Below are 21,043 nucleotides of genomic sequence, written 5' to 3' on the forward strand. Positions count from 1 at the left end.
GGTAGGGAATGACAACTGGCTGATTGAAATATAGGAGATGAGCCGAAAGAAAAACAAGGCTTCCATATCAATCATTACAGTCCCATCTCCGTCTCTCATATTTTTTCCAGGGATGCCATTCCCTTCCAGCACATACTCTCGGTATATGGTATACGAGATGATAGACGGATTAGCAAAATTAATTACGTTCAATATGTAATGTATGAGACCGTTATTAAATGGAAAGAGAATGTTTATAATCCATTGGGATGATCTGTATTTGTATATCGTCGCTAAATGACCACGGTTCGAGGTTCGGGCTTAATTTATTCAACGCACCAAAATATCATAACATTAATGATACTCGTAATACTCGTACCAAGTGATTGGCTCCTCGATTACAAATGTGGATTTTCCCCTAGGATTTCAAAGAAGCACCCCATGGTATCGTTTCTAAATTGCTCCCTGTGGAAAGAGTCAAATTACGCTCTGTTTGAGAACTTGGCCATCCCCACTTTTATGAAATGAAGAGGTCACGTGGTACAAAAACGAACTGTAAGAGATATTGGTAAGTTTAAGCCGTCTGCGACAGCGACGCAGTCCTGAATGGCGTGCCTTTCTTCCCAGGTCCGGCTTGATGCTTTGGGTACCTTGTACACAATTTTTGGCCGGGTTTTAAACACTCCCTTCCCCAAGGATTAAACACCCACGCCCTAGTCCGATCCCCACGTTTTAATCCGGGATCTTATTGCCGCAGAGGAAGCTTCGTTGGTTTTTTGAAGTCAAGCACCTGCGTTTATCACAGCTAAGGCGGATCAGACAGTTTCGTTCCGATTTGGTTTAAGTTTAGCAGAACGGCTTGAAGACCGATTCGGTGTAATTGCTTAGTCTTTATGGGAGGTCTTACTTTCATGTAATTAATCAAGCTATAAAATTGAGATATTTGATTCTACTGCTACAATTCGATTGTACTAGTTCTTGGTATAAAACTCCAAGTTTCCGCGATAAACCTGAGAAAAAATCCTCTTTACCCATTAATATGCAATAATTTAGTTCCTGAAGCGTATCCTACGCATATTTCTGAACATTAACGAATAAATTTTGCTTCCACCACTCATAACAGGCCTAATTGGAGATGTGAATGGCATAAATGATGTAATATTGCAAACGAATCCACGACGAGAGCGTCACGTCCGGCAGCGGAAAGCAAGATTTCTAATTAATACTGTTAATCATCAACTTGGTAATAAAATTTGACCTCCCGCAGAGAACGCTATACTGCCAGCAGTTTCCTCTCATAATAGGACTCTGGGTTTGGATAAAAAGGGCAATGGAGAATGACCTTCGCGTGAGAGATTAATCCCAATTAGCTTCGGAAAAGGAAATGGAAAAACATTTGTCATTTCCACTACCTTTTATTAACACGACTCTGGTGTGGACTCGTTGAGTCATCTCCGTGTGTTGTTAACAAAATGTTATTGAAAGTTACAAGTTTTTTGTCTATTCCTCTTACATTATGGAAAGTTTATCCAAAGTGAAGCCTGAGACTGTATCTCTTTCGCATTCTCTGGTATTTGAATTTGAAATCGCTTTTTAGACAGCTCCAACAAATCTTACGTATTCTTCCGATAATTTGCTACTCATAGGGATTATATCGAAGGGTCATTTCTTTGAAATCAGCGTATTGCTTTACTATTTTGCAAATTGTAGCGAGAATGACCGTGATAGTTTCTTGAACTTATAGTCTTGGCAGTAATGATGGGAGGCGACGGGCAGCAGAGGTTATTTCGCCACTAGGAATAGGTGGGTAGTTAGGTGCAAGTAGGGTTCTTAGGGAGCGAAGGGGAGGTAGCGGAGGGGAAGCAGGCGTTGGCATTGTTGCGCTCATTAGCAAATGACACCACGCGTCACTTCATGCCACACAACTTTAGAGGGAATTTCAAATTTTGTATGCATTGGTTTAGTCCAAAACTTGAAATACCAAACAAAGTGCTTGACAACTTAAGGGTTGGTCAGATCGTTCGGCGGGACGGAGGAGTGATTTTCGAGGATTTAACTCCTCGTTACCGATGCCTCCTCGTGTTTCCACTTCCAGCCAACGGCCACCGGCCACATTTCCCATCGCCAGTGTTGCTCTTACCGCTACCTTGCCATCGACGCCCCGCCCAGTTTTATCCGGTCGTATCCCACCGCCGCCTGTGAAGTCATTACAATCCAATTACTACGCCATATAGGGCGAAAGTGTCTTGCCTACAGGAATTTCTGAGCGCGTATGTCGTTCGCTGTGCGGAGCGCCGACAAAGAGTGATGATGGGACGGGGAAGACAGGACATACGTACTTTTGCTTACTCCGGTGCGCTGACTTTCTCCCTCCTTGCATGTAACCCCGTGGCTGACTGACAAAATAAAGTTTCATCATCAGCAAACCTAACTGGTTTTATAAATTACCCACCGACTTTCATTCTCATATGCAGTTCTCAGTTCTTCTCATGACTCTTTTACCATTTCCTCTGCATATAATTTGAACAGCACAGGTGAAAGTGGATACCCCTGTCTTACTCCTCTTCCTAACACTGCCCATCCGGACCCTTCATCCACCATTCGCATCTGAGCCATGCACAAGTTGTGGATTAGTCTCCTATCCCGCCAATGTACTCCAATTTTCAGCAATACATTCATTAATTCTACCCAGTTTATTCTATCAAACATTTTCTCGAAATCTACGAAATAGACAATTACATCCTGATTGCAATGTATCATATGTTCCTCTCTATTAGTGACCTCATTACTGCAATGGTATCACGCGTGTCTCTCTCCTTCCTGAATACAAATTATGCATCCCCTAAGTAATCATTTGCCCTTCTGACCACCATCTTATTGATGATCCTGAGAACCGCTTTAGCTGCGTACGAAAAAACTTATTGTTCTGTCGTCCTCACAATTGGCTACTATTCCCTTTTTGGAATAGCAACTAGCAATGATCTGACAAGATCTTCAGGGAAAATTCCTCCCTATGAAATCTACGAATCAATCCATAAAAGCACTACCTCTCACGTTTTCCTTAATCCTTAAGTAGTTCAGCGAGAGGTGTTGGTTCAATTCTTGCTTCAACTAATAATATTCTATCACTTGCCTATTCATGCTTACTGCACTAATTCCTAACTTTTTGTTCACTTCTATTGCCACCCATCGTTGATTTCTTCCCCTCCGCTGTATTAATATATAACTATCTCTTTAATAATTCTTCTATCCTTCCATCTTACCTCGCACATCCCTAAAACATATGTTTCCCCTGTCAATCTCTCGCTGTATATTTTCTAACTTTTATGACCTCAGCATTATCGTATCCTCCCAAACCCCTGTTTTAATTAGTTTGGCCCCCTTCTGTACGGCTGATGTTCATTTCTTTTTGCAAGGATTTCGTGAGATGACGACTGCGAAGCCTTGCCTCTCTCTCGCTGCCGGGCAAGACATACGGCCGATTGGATCCCGACCCATAGTTTCCAGGACTCGTTGTCATTATGGTACCCGACCTCAAAGTCCTGGGATAAATAATTGAGGTGGTTTCCCTTTGCCTCTCTTAATAGTGGTTTTAACTTGAAGCCATCACCTAAATGCCCACCCCAATCTGGTCAGACGCCATTGAAGGAGCCTCGCTGAGGAACAGTTCCGACTACTTTTCGTTAGGCTTCGACATACTACCTTGATCAAAAAGTTCCCGGAACAACCACCGTGTGGCGCTCCCATCGTTCCGATTTGAGTTCTGTTTTTTTGTTAAATTGGTACATCTGTTGTTGATATTCCCTTTAAATCTTAGTGTCATAACTTGACATTTGCAAAAGTTACGTAGCCAAGAGTACATCTATCTCTGTGTGTGTTGGCGATTTTTTACAATTGCAGAAATGGATTTAAATTTGCAACAACGAACTTGTATTAAATTTTGCGTAAAAAACGGATTTAGTGGCGCACGGACGTTGGAAATGTTGGAAAAGTGTTTCGGCAACGATTCTCTAAAAAAAACGGTCGTTTACCAGTGGCACGAGCGGTTCAGAAGTGGTCGTGAGTCAATCGAAGATGATGAACGCAGTGGCAGACCATCGACATCGAAAGTCGGTGAAAAAATTGATAAAGTAAAAGAAATGTTGGTCAATAACCGCAAATTAACCATCAGAGAAATAGCGGAGGACTTGAACATTGCCTATGGATCCGCCCAAGACATTGTGGTTAATGATTTGGGTTTCCGTCGTGTAGCAGCAAAGCAAGACCTCAATTTCATGCAAAAAAGAGACCGTGTTGACGTCGCAAAAGACATGATTTGCGAGGCTGAATCCGATCCCACATTCATCAAAAGGATCATTACTGGAGACGAGACGTGGGTTTATGAGTACGACACGCAATCCAGACATCAGGCAAGTGAATGGCGTTCACCAAATGAGCCGAGACCAAAAAAACCACGTCGTTTTCAGTCAAAAAAGAAGGCAATGCTGACGGTTTTCATGGATTACAACGGTGTAGTGCATCATGAATTTTTGCCAGAAGGCCAGACAGTAAACAAAGAGTATTATTTGGGCGTTATGAGACGTTTGCGTGAAGCAATTCGCCGAAAGAGACCAGAAATGTGGGCAGAAAACTCGTGGATTTTGCACCATGATAACGCACCGTCGCACAGTGCTATCATTATTCGTAATTTTTTGACGAAAAATGCAACAAATACCATCCAACAGCCACCGAATTCACCTGATTTGGCTCCCTGTGACTTCTTTCTGTTCAATTGAGTTAAAAAACCATTACGGGGAACGCGTTTTAGCAGCCGAGAGGAAGTAATGGAAAAATCGCAGGAAGCACTGATGGACATACCGAAAACCGAATATAAAAAATGTTTCGAGGATTGGATCAAGCGCTGGCATAAGTGTGTTGCAGTCGATGGGGATTACTTTGAAGGGGACAATATAGATTTAGATAAATAAACTTGTATTTTTAATTTTCTGAATAAATTCCGGGAAATTTTTGATCAAGGTAGTATATGGCATGAGCAATGATACCTTTCAAAATAGACCATTGCTTCCATCAGCAAAGCTCTAGGGGTCATCAGAACGCGCAAGCCCTTCCACCACATCAAGGTTTTAATGCATGGGGAGGAGAATCAGTAGATTAAGTATCTTTAAGATCTTAAAATAAAGCCATAGGGGACATTATCTTTATGAAGCGTAGTTAACATTTTTGTGAAAATTTATGTTAACGTGTCTTGCATTATTGCATACATCTACATCTACATCAATACCCTGCAAGCCACCAAAAAGGTGTGTGGGAGGGGGTACAGCACCAGGAGGAAAGGGTAAGGGATGAGGGGGTTAGGGTTTTTCAAATGGATGGGGAAAGATAAGGGGAACCTGCAAAAAAATGTATAAATATAATCGTATAACCATGCGCAGTCGCTACCTTGTAGGTGAATACTTATTATGTCGAGCCGGCTCCTGGGGGATTTCGATTACAAGCATTCTGGCCTCTTATTGTTCTTGGAAAAAATGACCAATTGAACCTGTCAGTCTTGCAGTCTATCTCTCTAATCTTATATTCGTGATCCCTCCGCCCGTAATACGTTGGGGTTCGTATTATGCTCTTGATGTCATCGGAAAAGGACCCATCTTTAAATGTTTTCAATAAGTTTAATCTATATTGTAAACGCCGCTGTGCAAGGGAATCCCAGCCTAAATTTTCTAGCAACGTAGTTACGCTACTGCGTTGGTCATAACAATTTTTGACAAATCCAGCCCCCCTCCGCTGAACTCGATCCAGTTCCGAAATTAAATTTATCTCTTAAGGATCCCATATACTGGCAGCATACTCTAGGTGGGGCCTGACTAGGGCAAGAAAGCATCGTTCCTTCACTTTTTCGTCACATTTACCTAGCACTCTTTTTACAAATCCCAATTTTTTATTAGCACGACCGCATAATTTCCGGTATGTGCTTTCCCCAGGACAGATCGTGAGTAATTGTTACACCCAAGTATTTAAAGGAATCTACCCTCGCGATTTCTGTATTGCATAGAAGATTTACTCCTATTTAACCATAATCGTAGCGTAGAGTGAGTGAATTCTTCCGATATTTCGCTATACACGTGTTTTCGCGATTTTGCAACTTTAGTGTTTTCCTTCTTATTTTATCCCTATTCAGTTTTTTTTCGATCATCAATTATCATATTTTAATGGAAATACATTTTTTATACCATCATATCTCTCTATTCTCTGAGTTCCGGGCCGAGGTAGCCGAGTGGGTTGAGAGAGTTTGGCTCAGCGGGCCTGGCCCAGATCCCGTTGACTCTGGTTACCATACCCAGATTAAACTAAATTGGTTAATTTTCGGCTTCTAGGGCTTCCTTTTGACCTTCAAAAAATTTCGTTGATCACTTTTAGCAATGCCTCCTCTACCTGGCAAACTGAAACTCGACATGTGTAAAATGGGAATAATTTATTAAATTCACCAAAGCGTCCACTCCAATCTATATGCTCACTTCGCTTACGTCGTCGAAATTAGATTTATTTAGTTGGCGGACATTTGAATTATTTTTTAAATTTATGGCTGTAGCTTGTTTTTTTTTTAAATAGTGAAAATATGCACTGGAGGGTGAAAATTCTCCAGTTCAATTTCAACTCAGCTTGATGAAATTTATATCGCGTCTCCGTTTTTTTCGCATTGATTTTTGCTCAACCAGAGATGGAAGCGTAGTTCATTAAGCCCACCGTCGGATTTTAACGTCCATAACGTACGTATTACAGCCATTTATTTTTTCTCTTTTTTTATCACTTTGAGGTTGTGAGTCGATCATATCCTCTTTTCTTCGAAAAACACGACACTTTGGGACAGTGGATGGTAAATAATTAGCACAATACAAAAATGTGATAAAAATGAAAAATTCCCATTTGCTCAGTTGAAAACTGAATGAGGAGGAGTCGTGAAAAGAATTTCACATTATTATATTTTGGTACTATTTCATATATTTTCGGTTGATAACCTAAGGCCGATCAAATGCAATGTAACCCGTGAATTCAAGCTTGCTGTAATTGCCAGTTTAGTTTGGTTGACCTATTTTAGGGCAAGAGGCAATGTTTGCGTAAACTTTACATAATAAATAATCCCGTACGCGATGATTTCTTGATGTTAATAGTTGACCTTTTCCTATCCATAACATTAATTTTATTTCATTAATTGCCTGCAGAGGAAAATATTTACTATACGTTTCAGCGTCAGGTTTCAATACTTTTTTAATCCTCAAGTGTCTTGGTTGACTAATTGCTTCATCACGTTTCTACATTTTTGATGCTTCACCTCCTACTTCCTTTGTTATCAACTGTGTTATTGTTTACAGTAGTCGTCATTACTTGTATTATTAATATTTTTCGGATTACACCGGCTCTTTGTCGTACCCATAATCGAACACAGAATATGAACCTTGGGTTAGTAGGCTAGAAAAGGTATCAGGCTACCCGGTTTCTCTTTCTTTAATTATTCAGTCTAAGCGTCTTTGATATCGATCGTAGAATCACTCCATATTTTGAATGATTTTAGTAGAGAAGAAACTCATCGATTTGATCAATTTTTACTCAGCGCTTCAGCTTAATTTAAAATTCTTAAGTTAAATCTAAATGTAGCCCTACAATCTAACGCTACGGTGTATGGCAGGGGGTGATTTCACTCATCGCATGTGACATCAAGTGTTGCTTGAATATTAGTGGCCAATGGAGTTGTTAAATATTTGAAATGGTGGCGGTAATTTTTACAAATATCACATAAACTACGGCATCTAAGTCTAATGGACTTGCCAACGCATGAGAGACCAGCCACTATTAAGGAGAAGGCTTAAATAAACCACACACTAAACTGATTAGCATAAATAAGCGTGCTGCTTAGTATATATAATTTGGTTTATAGCGTCATTGTTTGCAGTTGGATTTAAAGGGCCATCTTAAGGTTAAACAAATATTTTACTAGTCGCTTTGCTTCCTCCTCTTCTGTAGAAGTGAAGAACCATGAGGCGGTAGGGAAAACGATGCCAGGGACGTGGGGTGTTATTTGTCGCTCGCTGGGCCCACTGCGCCCACAGTGCCAGCTCGATAGAGAAGAGGAGCACATTTTCAGGGAAGGGCTCTCCAGTTTTAAGAGTCCTCTCCCGTTCTTGAGCTTTGTTTGCCTTCTTTAATTCCTCGCAAGAGTAGATTTTCTTCAATTTGGCCGTGGTTATCCTGGATTCGCAAAATTTCGCATGCCCTCTCCCATGACCCAAGTGCTCTCTCTCTCTCTCTTTCAAACGACTCCTTGGGTGCCTCAGCTTCTCCCCTTACAACATGCAGCGTACGAGGGCATGCGCCCATTACTCCACTTAATCTGATACACACCCAGATACGGACAAACTGGCCTTAATTGCCACTTCCGGTCCAAGCGAGCAGGGCGCGAGGAACAAATGGTGGGGGCATTTTGGATGCCACGAGAGCTGGAGATTTATTTGAACCTTCGAGATGAGAACTGGAGCGGAAAAAAAAGTTAAGAGGTCTTCTCCTAATTCTGTAATTTAAATATTTCCTCCGTTTACCACGTGATTTGATTATAGCTTTCCCTCCTCTTCATCCGAATCGAGGGAGCAGTATAAAATAGCACATATTCTACTCGCGTACAGATGTTGCCTGCATGACGTCTTTGAATAGCAGGTTATTCACAAATGAAATTATACTTTGGCTTAGTAATTCGCTCTCGGGGATATAAAATGCCAATGCTGTCCTATGAATTTTTTTGCGTCTTTCTTTATGTGCTGCCTACGATAATGAAATGATTTCTCGAAAGGTTGTCATTGTTGATGTTGACCTCAAGAAGGATGTTTTACACCAATTTGTCCCTAATAATTCCAGGAGTTCGTTTAATCATGTCCATTCATTTGTTTCCGATCTTTTTGGTGTAATAGATCGATAGAAGCGTGAAAATCACTTTATATGTTAGCCGTGAACGGGAAATTTTAAATAAAATCGTAGATTTTGCTTTGGAATGCACGCATCTCAGATTGAAAACAATTTGTTCTGAGTTACTGATATACGTTTGTACGTCCATGAAAAAGTTGCCATTTTTCGTATATAAAGTTTCGAAATTCTCTCTTACGAATGTTGTAATGAGCGTGGAATATTACTGAAGCCGGTAAATTTTGTATTTGGTTCTGTTTTGAAACGTCTCCTTACATCTAAACCTTTGGAATAACTTATCTGAGAAATAAATAACTTTCATTTGTGTTCTCTTCCATTCAACGTTAGCTCCCCGAACGCAGGGAAATGACTCATCTAACACATTGATTACTTATTTATAAGTGCAACTAACTGAATAAGGACTCATAATGGATCACTTTCGTTAGATACGGATGCTGAAGATAATTGCGCAGTTAAAATAGAAGCGCAGAGAATAGTTGTGGAAGAAAAGACGCTATAGAGCACGATAAAAAAACCTGGAACCAGAGAGTTTGGGAATTCATTTGGTGTATTGAATTAGTTAGGAACGTAAGAGAGGAAAAGTCACTATGAAGAAGACAAAGGGACATGGGCCCAGAAAGGAGGATGTTAGGCGTAATAGGTAATGCTCGTATATGTCAGGGATTTGGGCGTTAGTATTGGAAAGGAAAGAGAAAAGGACTGCAGTCAACCAATCTGCTGATCAAAATACGGATGATAATGAACAAAATTGATTTTGAGTTGCGAATTTAACCTAATAAAACGAATAAGATTAGATGGGCGGATTTTTAACGGTCATTTAATGTGTACCGGCCTGATAACGTGTAAGCCTGCGCTAATCTGAGTTTGATCCTAAACCGAGTTCATTTTCACATTAGTGTTATTGTAAAGAGAGGAAAATTCAGTGCTATCAACGAATAAATTTATCACAACAACGTCTACCCTATGTGAAAGGCGATGTTCAATCAACCACATGCGGGTTTCGTGGCGTTATTTGGTAGCTCTCTATTTCATACAATATCATCTCATAGATCGATTTTAGGCTTTTGCAGCGATTCGATCATATTATTCTGGCTGACCTTCGAGTGTGTTTCCGTATGGAGTATTATGTAGCTCAAAATCTCTCTCCTGTTGTCAAGAGCGCCTTTAGGTATTTTTTTTCAATTCAGGCTCACATTAAAAGCTACTCTTTTCCATTTGAAATATTATTCTTAATACTGAATAGGCAATGACATTTGTGTGATCTTAGTCGCAGTCACCAACGTCTTATCTGCTCGAATAAATACAATGTAGTTTGAGCTAACTCTGGGTTAGTAGGAAGTGTTTTAAGATTCACGGTTGGAGGCCATGGTATTGATTATATGATAGAGCAGATTTCATTAACACCTTGGAATTGACAGGCCACCAGCCTGGTTGAGTTTTTCTGAAATCTCATATCACTAAGAGTCGAAACTGGCTCAAATTGAATAATTGTTCACTAGAGATTTTCCATCTGTTGTAGCCCGAGAAGAACATTTCAAAAATCTGCACTTTTCGTCTTGATCTACTTATGATAGCGCTGTTTAAACAGGATTATTCATGTGTTGACACGTACGGAGCGCCGGACATACACCGGCTCATTGTCTCGACGCCACTGACGGAGGTTTTAATAACGATAATTGACATTTTTAGGTAAAGGACGTAGTGCTTGTCGATTACGTCATTCATAAGAGCTTGGTCGAAGCAGCGGCGTAAACGGAATACTATATTACAGGCGACCAAAATGTTTCCGTCTAAATTATACAGGTATTATCTTATAATCCATTAATGAATCTAATGTAGTGATCGATTATTGTAGCCAATAAAGTCGGCAGAATAGACGATATGACGATCAGGGATGACAGAGGTGGTTTACGACGAAAGCGATCGTGTGCAGCGTAGAGGAGCGAGATTTGTAAAACGTTGTTATGATAAACTTAGTAGTTTATCCAACATGTGAGAGCTGGGCTGATAATGATAAAATCTCTTGCATAAATTGGGAGGAGATCTCTTTAGCAATCATGTTGAAAATGTATTATTACCCCCATCGTACTACGGTAGGAGAGATCAATGTCAATATAATTAGAGAAATTAAGTGTAGAACAGTTTGATTTAAGATGTCATTTTTTCCACGAACGATAAGGGATCAGAATAGCATTGTCCACCCGCGGTAGGGGTAAAAATATTCGGTTCAAAATTAGTCTGGTATGTATTCACCCCCTGCCACACACCCTGGCTGTGGCTTGCTGGGTGCTAAAATATCAATGTTAAGTAGATTATCCAGCGGTTTTCAACCCGGGCATTCCTCAACACGACGTGATGCCGTGGAGACAAATATGGAGATTCATCGACGACGAATTTGAGTCGTATTAATCGAAATATATCGAGAATCATGTGATCGGAATACTATACATTTTCCTCTCTCCCCTCATCCCAGGAAGTCTCACTTATGTCCGCGGCCACAGGAGACGCCGTCAAAACTTCTGATTTATCGTCGGTGCGCCAACAACACCGTTGAAAGCGCACGCTGCGCGCTTGAAGTACGTACTCCACATCCAATGAGTAGGTCAGAGCCGTCGCGGTTTGCGCTCGTCGCCTATCTCGCATGCTCACGGGAGTGCAAGGTCCGCCAGGATCCGACACCACGTCCGTACCCTCCCCCCTTTCCCCCTCATCGTCCTTCCTCCAAATTCCTCCCAACGACCCTTCTTCGTTCCACTCGAACCCCCTCCCTCAGTACGTCCATCGGGGGCGTGCTTCATGGAACTCATTGTCATCCAGGTCTGCGTCGGTTGAGGGCGACGAAGCGGTCCCGAGCTATCTCACTCCTCCCGTCGTCCTCCACCCCGCTCCCTTATTCATTTTCTCCCTCTTCCCCTCTCGTCCCTCTCCCATTTCCGCTCCATTCGACGAACTCCGGTCGCGAGGAACTCACCGCCACAGGCGCCTTGCATAATGGGTGTTATCGGAAAACGCTCGGTTTCTCGCGCTAAGTACACATATCATCTTTTGAACCACTGTTAATTTATTCTTCGCCTCGGAGGCGGATGGTAAACAAACGGCTAAGCGGGAGGAGAATTTTGATTTCGGTATTAATTTGATGAATTTCTTAATATAATTTGTAATGTTTCTTTTTTTCATATGAATGTTAAAGGGGTTGGGGATGGTAGTTTTCCTAGCTTTTGCCCCGCTGGGGCTGGGAGTGCCTCTCGAACCCTTCCTCCCCACCCACCGCTCCTCCAAATTTCCCTTTTCAACGCTCTCGACTGCGCAGTCCCACCCCGAGGTGTGCTGCCGTTAATCTTGTTTTTATTCTTAATTAAGTGAAAAGTTCCTCGAGGAACTAGTTTACGGATTCTTATTTTTTACAAACTCTTTTTAGTTTTTAACACACTCGATGAATGTTGTTTTAAATGTGATGGCGTCTTGTTGGGCGAGAGCTTAAGCAAGACGCGCAAATGCCCTCGCCACGTGGACAGAGTAAGCTATCATTAAATGCTGATTTGGAAAAGTGACTGTGGGACTGCTTTCCGTGCAAGGTCGTCCCTTGATAACTGTCATTATTCCGTGCTGCAACTTCGTATAGGAATCTGGAAATTTAGAATGACAAACACAAAATGCCTTTCCTGGCTATCGATTTAAGAGGTTGGTTTTAATCGATTTATTCCTTTTCGGAGGCTCATTGCGTAGATATAATAGAAAGGAATATTTTCAAGCTATATTTTCGTGATGATTCATTCGCGGGTTAAAAACAATCAGATGTCTCCTGTGTACATGTTATCGCATTCAAATGACGATACTTTGACGAAAGTCGCGCTTATATCCTCATTATCGGATAGTAAACCAAAGAATGGGTAAAGCGTTCATTTTTTCAAAAATAAGTATGGATATAAAGATATATATATATATATATATATATATATATATATATATATATATATATATATATATATATATATATACCTGTATATATATGGGTCGCGGTAGTCCAGGGGGTAGAGTGTTGGACCACTGACCGGAGGTTCCAGGTTCGATTCCCGGGCAAGTCACTCTGGGCACCCGCAGCTCCACTCCACCAACTATGTGTTTTCGGGTACCAGATCTTCCTCGGAAACCAAAGCCGGCACAGGGAAAGGAACTGGCCCCCCTGCCCTGATGTGTGAATTTTCACACGCCGTCAGGCTTAGTACTGGATGAACTCTACCATTACCTATCAAAGCGACCTTCGGGCCGATTACTGGGTGTGGTTTATATATAACATTATGACGGTATATATATATATATATATATATACCGCATATATATATATATATATATATATATATATATATATATATATATATATATATATACCGTCATAATGTTATATATAAACCACACCCAGTAATCGGCCCGAAGGTCGCTTTGATAGGTAATGGTAGAGTTCATCCAGTACTAAGCATATATATATATATATATATATATATATATATATATATATATATATATATATTTTTTTTTAAGGTAATCTACCGGTTAAGGTAGGTTTTTCGATGGACACAACTACCAAACAAATATTTTGTGGCTACTAACAAAACACAACCCTAAATTCTACTCTACACCAGGTCCCTCTTCATCTCTGAGTACTTTCTTCCGCCCTTCATCCCGTCCAACATCCCTATCCTGTTCCTTCCCTTTCCTCTTTTGCCCAACATTCTACCCTCTATCACAGTCTTCAACATCCCACTGCCGGTCAACACCCCCTTCATCCACTTTTCCTGCCTCCATAGGATTGCTCCCAACAAACCCCTCTCTTCGCCCACCATACCAAGTACTTCCTCATTTGTTTTCTTCTCTGTCCATTTCACCTTCTCCATTCTTCTCCACACCCACATTTCAAAAGCCTCCAGTCTACGTCTATCCTCCTGCTTCAATGACCACGTTTCCGCGCCGTACATAGCTACGCTCCATATCAAAGTTTTTACGAGTCTTTTCTTAACATCCTTACTCAAAGTCCCCGTCATCAACTCCCTCCTCCTCGTGAAAGCCTCTTTGCCTAGCGCAATTCTTCTCCTTACGTCCCTACTACTTTGACCGTGTTGGTCCAAAACACTACCGAGATACGTAAACTGTTCTACCTGCTCTAGTTTTTGCCCTCCTATTTTAATGTTAAGCTTGCCCTTTTTCTTTCTAGAAAATCGCATAACCTTTGTTTTATTAATGTTGATTCTCATCCCATACCTGTCGCACTGAATTTCCAATTCACTCAGCAATGCTTGCAGCCCCTTGGCTGACTGACAAACTAAAGCTTGGTCATCAGCAAACCTAACTGATTGTACGAATTCCCCGCCCACTTTCATTCCTACCTCTAGTTCTTCCCATGCCTCTTTGATCATTTCCTCTGCATACAGGTTGAACAGCAACGGTGATAATGGGCAACCCTGCCTTACACCCCTTCCTAACACTGCCCATCCTGTCTCCCCGTTTCCCACCCGCACCTGAGCAGTCTGAGACATGTACAGGTTGCGGATTAGCCTCCTTTCCCTCCAATCTATTCCTATTTTCTGCAGAATACTCATTAGTTTTTCCCAATTCACTCTATCAAACGCTTTTTCGAAATCTACGAAACAGGCAAATACCTCCTGGTTGTGTTCTATATTCCTCTCGATTAATAATCTCATTACTGCAATGGCATCACGCGTACCTCTCCCCTTCCTAAACCCAAACTGATCATCCCCTAAGTAATCATTTGCCCTACTCTCTATCCTTTTGTTTATGATCCTGAGAACAACTTTAGCTGCGTGGGATATCAAACTAATTGTCCTATAGTCCTCACATGACGTGGCCTTTACCTTTTTCGGAATCGGAACTAAAACTGCTCTCACAAAGTCTTCCGGCCAGATTCCCTCCTCATAAATGCTACGGATCAGCCCATATAGCCTCTTCCTCCCACATTTCCCTAAGCATTTTAAAAGTTCCACGGGAATGTTATCTACCCCCACGGCCTTATTTAGTTTCATCTCCCTTAATGCCCTTTCTATCTCATTGTCTAGTATGCCTGGACCTAAGCTGTCTTCCTCTACGTCATTTTCTTTTTCAATGTCTAACTTTGTAGGTCTGAGTTCTTTACTATACAGTTCTTCTATATACTCCTTCCATCTCTCTTGGATCTTTCCTGCGTCAACTATTACCTTACCCGCCTTATCGCTAACTGTTAGCATAGCTCTTCCTTTCTTACTTCCCGATAACGATTTAACTTTGCTGTACAGCGCACCGATTTCACCCTTCCTCTGGAGACTTTCCATATCCTCGCACTGCGTCTTCCACCATGCGTCTTTTGCCTTATTTGTTGCCCGCCTCAATTTATTGTTCAATTCTTTGTACTTCATTTTGCCTAATTCTGTATTTATATTCTTCCATTTTCGCCGCTCATCCATCTTTGTAATCATCTCATCCGTGATCCATGGTTTCCTAGTCCTTTTAGCGTAAACGGTTCCAATAGTGTCTTTTGCGGCTTTAGACAACCCTTTTTTGATCATTTCCCATTTTTCTTCGATAGTAATAAGCCCTTTACCATCCTCCATGATTTTCTCTACCGCCTGTTTGTATTCCTTCCTTTTCAACCCATTTAATGCTTCTACATTCCATTTTCTAACTCGCCGCCCCTGCCTTATCTTTTTGAAACGTACGCTACATTTCATAACAACTAAATTGTGGTCTGAGTCCGCATCCGCTCCCGGAAAGCTGTGGGAATTTATCACACTATTCCTAAACCTGTGTCTAACCAGGATATAATCTAGCTGATATCTTCCTGAGTCACCTGGCATTTTCCATGTATACCTGCGTCTTTTGTGGTGTCTAAACCAAGTGTTGGTGATGACTAACCCCTGTCTCCTGCAGAACTCAACTGCTCTCTCCCCGCGGTCATTCCTCGTGCCCAAACCGTAGTCGCCCACCTCATCACCATCTCTTCCTTCGCCTACCGTCGCATTCCAATCCCCCATCACTATCAAATGTTTCCCTGCAGGAACACACGCGATCATGTCCTCTAACTGATCGTATATCTTATCGACCTCTTCTTCCTTATGGTTGCTCGGTGGCATGTATACCTGAATAATAACTAAGTTCGTCGGTTCTGCTTTTATCTCCACTAGTAGTATTCTATCCGTTACCTGCTCTATGTTGACTACGCTTCTTCCTACCTCTTCATTTAATACTATGGCAACCCCTCGTTGGCTCTCGTCCCCACCGCTGTATATTATTCTATACTTATCACTCCAGTAATCCCCGCTATCTTTCCATCTCACCTCGCATAGACCTAAAATATCTATATTTCCCCTTTCCATCTCTCGCTTAACATTCTCCAATTTCCCTGTCCTCATCATTGTCCTAACATTCCACGTTCCTATTCTAACTAATTTTGTCTTCTTCTCCTGCGTCTTCTGTCCTGCTGCTGCTGGTTTTCCCTTGCAAGGGTTTCGTGGGATGACGACCGCGGAAGCCTTGCCTCCCCCGCTGCCGGGCACGACACACGGCCGATTGGGCCGAGCCCCGTGGTTGCCAGGACTCAAAATATCTCTATTGTCCATCATATTTTTCTAGGGAATGATAATTGAGGTGGTTTCCCGTTGCCTTCCTCAATAGTGTTTTTAACGTGACACCATCACTTACTGGCCGCCTCACTGGGGTCAGACGCCATTGCAGCCGCCTCACTGAGGAACAGACGCTGCGTGGACTACCTTTCGTCTGGCTCCTAACCTTCGACCTATCTGGCATGGGTGACCCTACCAGGAGCAATAATTATTACTCCCGCCAGCACAGCTCTAGGGGTCATCGGAACGCACAAGCCCTTCCACCACGTCAAGGTTGTAGTCCGGGGAGGGATATATATATATATATATATATATATATATATATATATATATATATATTAATGCATATATACCGTCATAATGTTAAGAGAAAAATTCATATAACATTTGGACGGCACAATTGAACACATCCTGATTTTTTCCAAGTCAGTTTATGACTATCCAAAGAGCACGTTGTTGTATTTTAATGTGAAGAGAAATATGGGTTTTTAACTACTGATAAAATATTTGCATCAATTTGTAAAAAATAAATAGATGATTGTTTCAATTTTTATTAAAAAGAAAATAAATTTTAGAACAAAATTTTACACTCTGAAATGGTTGCATTGTTATGCACATCTATCGGATGGCTCCGCTGAAAGTTACTGCTACGGCATCTCCCGCAGTTTCTTGGAATTTGGTAATTTTAACGTATACGTCTATATGGAAATATCATTGTTGGAGGTAAATCGGGATGACACAGCGTTTATAAATATATGTGTGCACCAAATATGTAAAAAATCACTGGTATTAACGGATTCACATTGATGGGGGCAGCGGCAACATGCAAGCTAAAATAAAAACACAAGATGCCAGTAAATGAATAGCTGGGAATGAATCTGAAAAGCAGTAGTTGTAAACCTTAAAGGTGAATGTTGTGTAAAAAGTTTTTGGGCGATACTCTCCCGAACGAGAGAGAGAGAGCTCAAAAGTGGGTCATGGATTTTTCAGAGGAGGGGTATTTGACCGCCCGATAATTCTAGGGTTATTATCGTTGGGATAGGCTACTAATGTCGAGAGCTGATTGATTGCCCAAGCCCTTGAACCCAATAATATTATTTCTTGGAAGACCATGCAGGTAATTTTTCCACGAAGCAAGAAGATGGACTGCATTTCAACCAGAGTTGTTTATTGCCGATTGCTATACACCATTTAGCGTGAATCAGAGGGTGAGGAGAGTGACATTTAAGGGCGATGTTGAGGCTGGGAATCAGTTGGAGTCGACAATCACCGGCGGATCTTGACAGTCACCAAGAACGTTGGTGAAAATCCGAAATAATAACGTTATTCTACCAAAATCGTACATTTACCAATGAATGTTGATTTCGTCGACTGCATTTACTGTACGTAATTGTGTGAGATTTAGTGGTATTAAACGCACTTCCTAATAATCATGTTTATTTTATTCTGCATTGATAAACTAGTCGTTGTGGGTGGGAAAGCATTCTCCTGATTTTAATGAAATACTATTAATTTTTCGGACATATTGTACGCCTAAGTACCTGAAGAATAACAATATCCACTGGGGATTGCCCACGTCCAGCTCAATTTGGTTTTTAAAAGCGATAACAATTTTCCAGAAATTTATCACTCTTGACTTCAGCAGGTCTTCTTGTTGAGTGGATGGGCTAACCAAGTACCCTCCGATTATTGACCTATGCCGGCCTAGATAGGGTCTGATATTTTGTACCATGGGAACGATTAATAAATTATTACTTCCGATGTTGCGTCGATGTTATGGATCGGACCAACTAAATGTTGATAGTTTCTATCAAATCATTTCCTGAAAATTGATGAATAGTATCATTATTTCTGTCTCACATGAGTATTTGAGAATCTCGTTTGTAGCGTCCTTCGTTCCCGATGTTCAGAGGCAATATCAATCGATCCATTTTAATTTGGTTGCACCCTCGTTTTTGGAGCAATAGAATTATTTTCACATTTTCAGTGCCTCTTCATACAATATTTCAAATTTCCTCTGTGTGTCGGTAACTTTGTTATTAATTTGTGTTCGCTTACTCGTTCAATGTAAATCAACCAGAAATTCCAGACTCAAGTCAATCAAAATGATTATCAGTTCACTTGGTTACGTTTATATGATTTGTCAGCTGAGTAAATTCCCTTCATTGTACGAGTTATACTTTCCCGACAAGTACTCGCCTATTTCTAGCACTCAAATTTTATTACTCTGATACTTTCTTTATTAGGAGTGGCCAATGAAATTCCTGTATCAATTTTCAATATAAAAATGTAATGCTCACAATTTTGTGTAATGTGAAGCATAGGGTTTAAGGATATTTTGTGTAAGGGCTGTCCATTATCACTGTTAATACTCAACGTAATTATGGAGGAAATGGTTGAAGAGGCATTGGAAGAACTGGAGATAAGAATGAAAGCCGGCGGGAATTCATAAAATCAGTTATGTTTGCTGGTGACCAAGCTCTAGTTTGTTAATCAGCCAAGGACTTGAAAGTATTGATGAATGACTGGGATATTCAGTGCGATAGATGTGGGATGAGAATAAATATTAATAAAACAAAGTTTATGCGATTTTCCAGAAAAAAAAGGCTAAGCTAAACATTAACATAGGACGGCAAAAACTAGAGCAGGTAGAACAGTTTACGTATCTCGGAAGTGTTTTGGACCAACCCGGTCAAAGTAGTAGGGACGTAAGGAGAAGAATTGCGCTAGGCAAAGAGGCCTTCACAAGAAGGAGGGAGTTGATGACAGGGACGTTGAGTAAGGATGTTAAGAAAATACTCGTAAAAACTTTGATATGGAGCGTAGCTATGTACGGTGCGGAAATGTGGTCATTGAAGCAGGAGAAGGTGAAATGGACAGAGAAGAAAACAAATGAGGAAGTACTTGGTATGGTGGGCGAAGAGAGGGGTTTGTTGGGAGAAATCCTATGGAGGCAGGAAAACTGGATGAGAGGCGTATTGATCGGCAGTGGTATGCTGAAGACTATAGTAGAGGGGAGAATGTAGCCAAACGAGGAAAGGGCAGGAATAGGATAGGGATGTTGGACGGGATGAAGGGAGGAGTAAAATACGAATGAAAAATAAGATATGATATGTGATGTGGATGCAAATCTGAATAGATTTGTTCACCACAGGTACAGTGAACAAAGAACAAGGAATGGATATCTATGGGTTACAGATAAATGCGAAAAAAATTTGCATGATCCGAATCATAGATGATAACTAAGTTATAACAGAGAATTGAAAAGAGCTGAAGACATTGTGAATGTAATGGAATTCTCACTTAAATAATCATCCGTTTAAGTTAGTTAAAAATACGATAAAAACTCGTATAGTCACCTGGGGAAGGGAAGGCAAACGTTTTACTACGAGCAGAGAAGTTTATTTGAGTAATTCTTCACCTACCTTGGAAGTAGCATAGTATGGAGTGGAAATCGCCTGTCTGATATCAAGCGCTCAAAAAGTTATTTAAACTACAAGACAATAATGCAGTAGGCTCAAGGCGTTCGTGCAGGGTGGCTGTCTTATGGATCAAAGACAAGGACCTTTTGGGAAAGCGGGGTAGAGAATAATATGCGATCCTTCAGACCCTTGGGCTGGAGGTGAATGATAAAGATCAAAGGGACGGCTAAATGGTAGGTCAATAAAGTATCCAGAATAGCTGAAGAGGCCGTAGGGAGCATTAAAGAAGAAATAAGGGCCAGTTAGTTTGGGCACATCTTGAGACATAATGGATGCTAGATGCATATTACAAGGAGAGGTCCGGCGAGAAAATACAGCGGGAAAAATGCATAGACCAAATAACGGATGATGTTATAAAAAAGAACGATCCTCACTTAAGTGAATTAGCATAGGGAAGAATGGAGGGCTGTGGTCAACCCGTCTCCGGATTGAAAGATCAATGGATACACTTGTCATAGACGACCGATGCAAAGATGTGAGGTTATTTTTAATTTTAAGCAACATTTTTATATTTTATAGTGTTAAGCGACATCAAAAGTCTGTAGACGCGATCGAGTGAGAGTAAAATAATCGTTTTAAAAGTTCTGTAATTGGTCCTTGAATCAAGGAATAAACAGGTAAATTTTCTTTAATTTTATTTGTCTAACTTATATGCGATACTTGTAAACCATGGATTTTTTTACCTGTTGTAGTAAGTTGCGGAAAAATCCAAAACATGACCTGTCAGCTATGAAGTCTATAAGACAAGAGGGAGCCCATAAATTTCCCCATCGTTTATTTTAGTTTTTCCAATACATATTTCGGAAAATATATTGAAACGATTAATATCTCACTGTTTTTAAGGGTATCATATAGGGGTAGACGAATTAGAATGCAAAAGGGACATATCGCGAGTTTTCTCCTTAAGGGTTTAGTAAATATTGAACTTGCTATACTCGAAATATGGTAATAATTTAAAGAAAACTTCATGTACTTGAGACGCATAATAAAGTTACTCTAGTAGTCTAC

The 21,043-nt window shown here is 40.8% G+C and overlaps 1 protein-coding gene across 1 annotated transcript in view; it reads left to right on the top strand.

The window, feature by feature from the left end:
* The first annotated feature begins 17,786 nt into the window (after nucleotides 1–17,786).
* LOC139690520 (mitoguardin-like) overlaps nucleotides 17,787–21,043 on the top strand; it is a 35,322-nt gene continuing 32,065 nt past the window's right edge. The window contains exon 1 of the mRNA XM_071588020.1: nucleotides 17,787–17,850. Within this exon, the coding sequence (XP_071444121.1) occupies nucleotides 17,787–17,850 (64 nt within the window). The remainder of the gene's footprint in view (nucleotides 17,851–21,043) is intronic.

This window comes from Hetaerina americana, unplaced genomic scaffold (assembly GCF_022747635.1).
Source record: "Hetaerina americana unplaced genomic scaffold, ioHetAmer1.1.p SCAF_1, whole genome shotgun sequence".
NCBI lineage: Eukaryota > Metazoa > Arthropoda > Insecta > Odonata > Calopterygidae > Hetaerina > Hetaerina americana.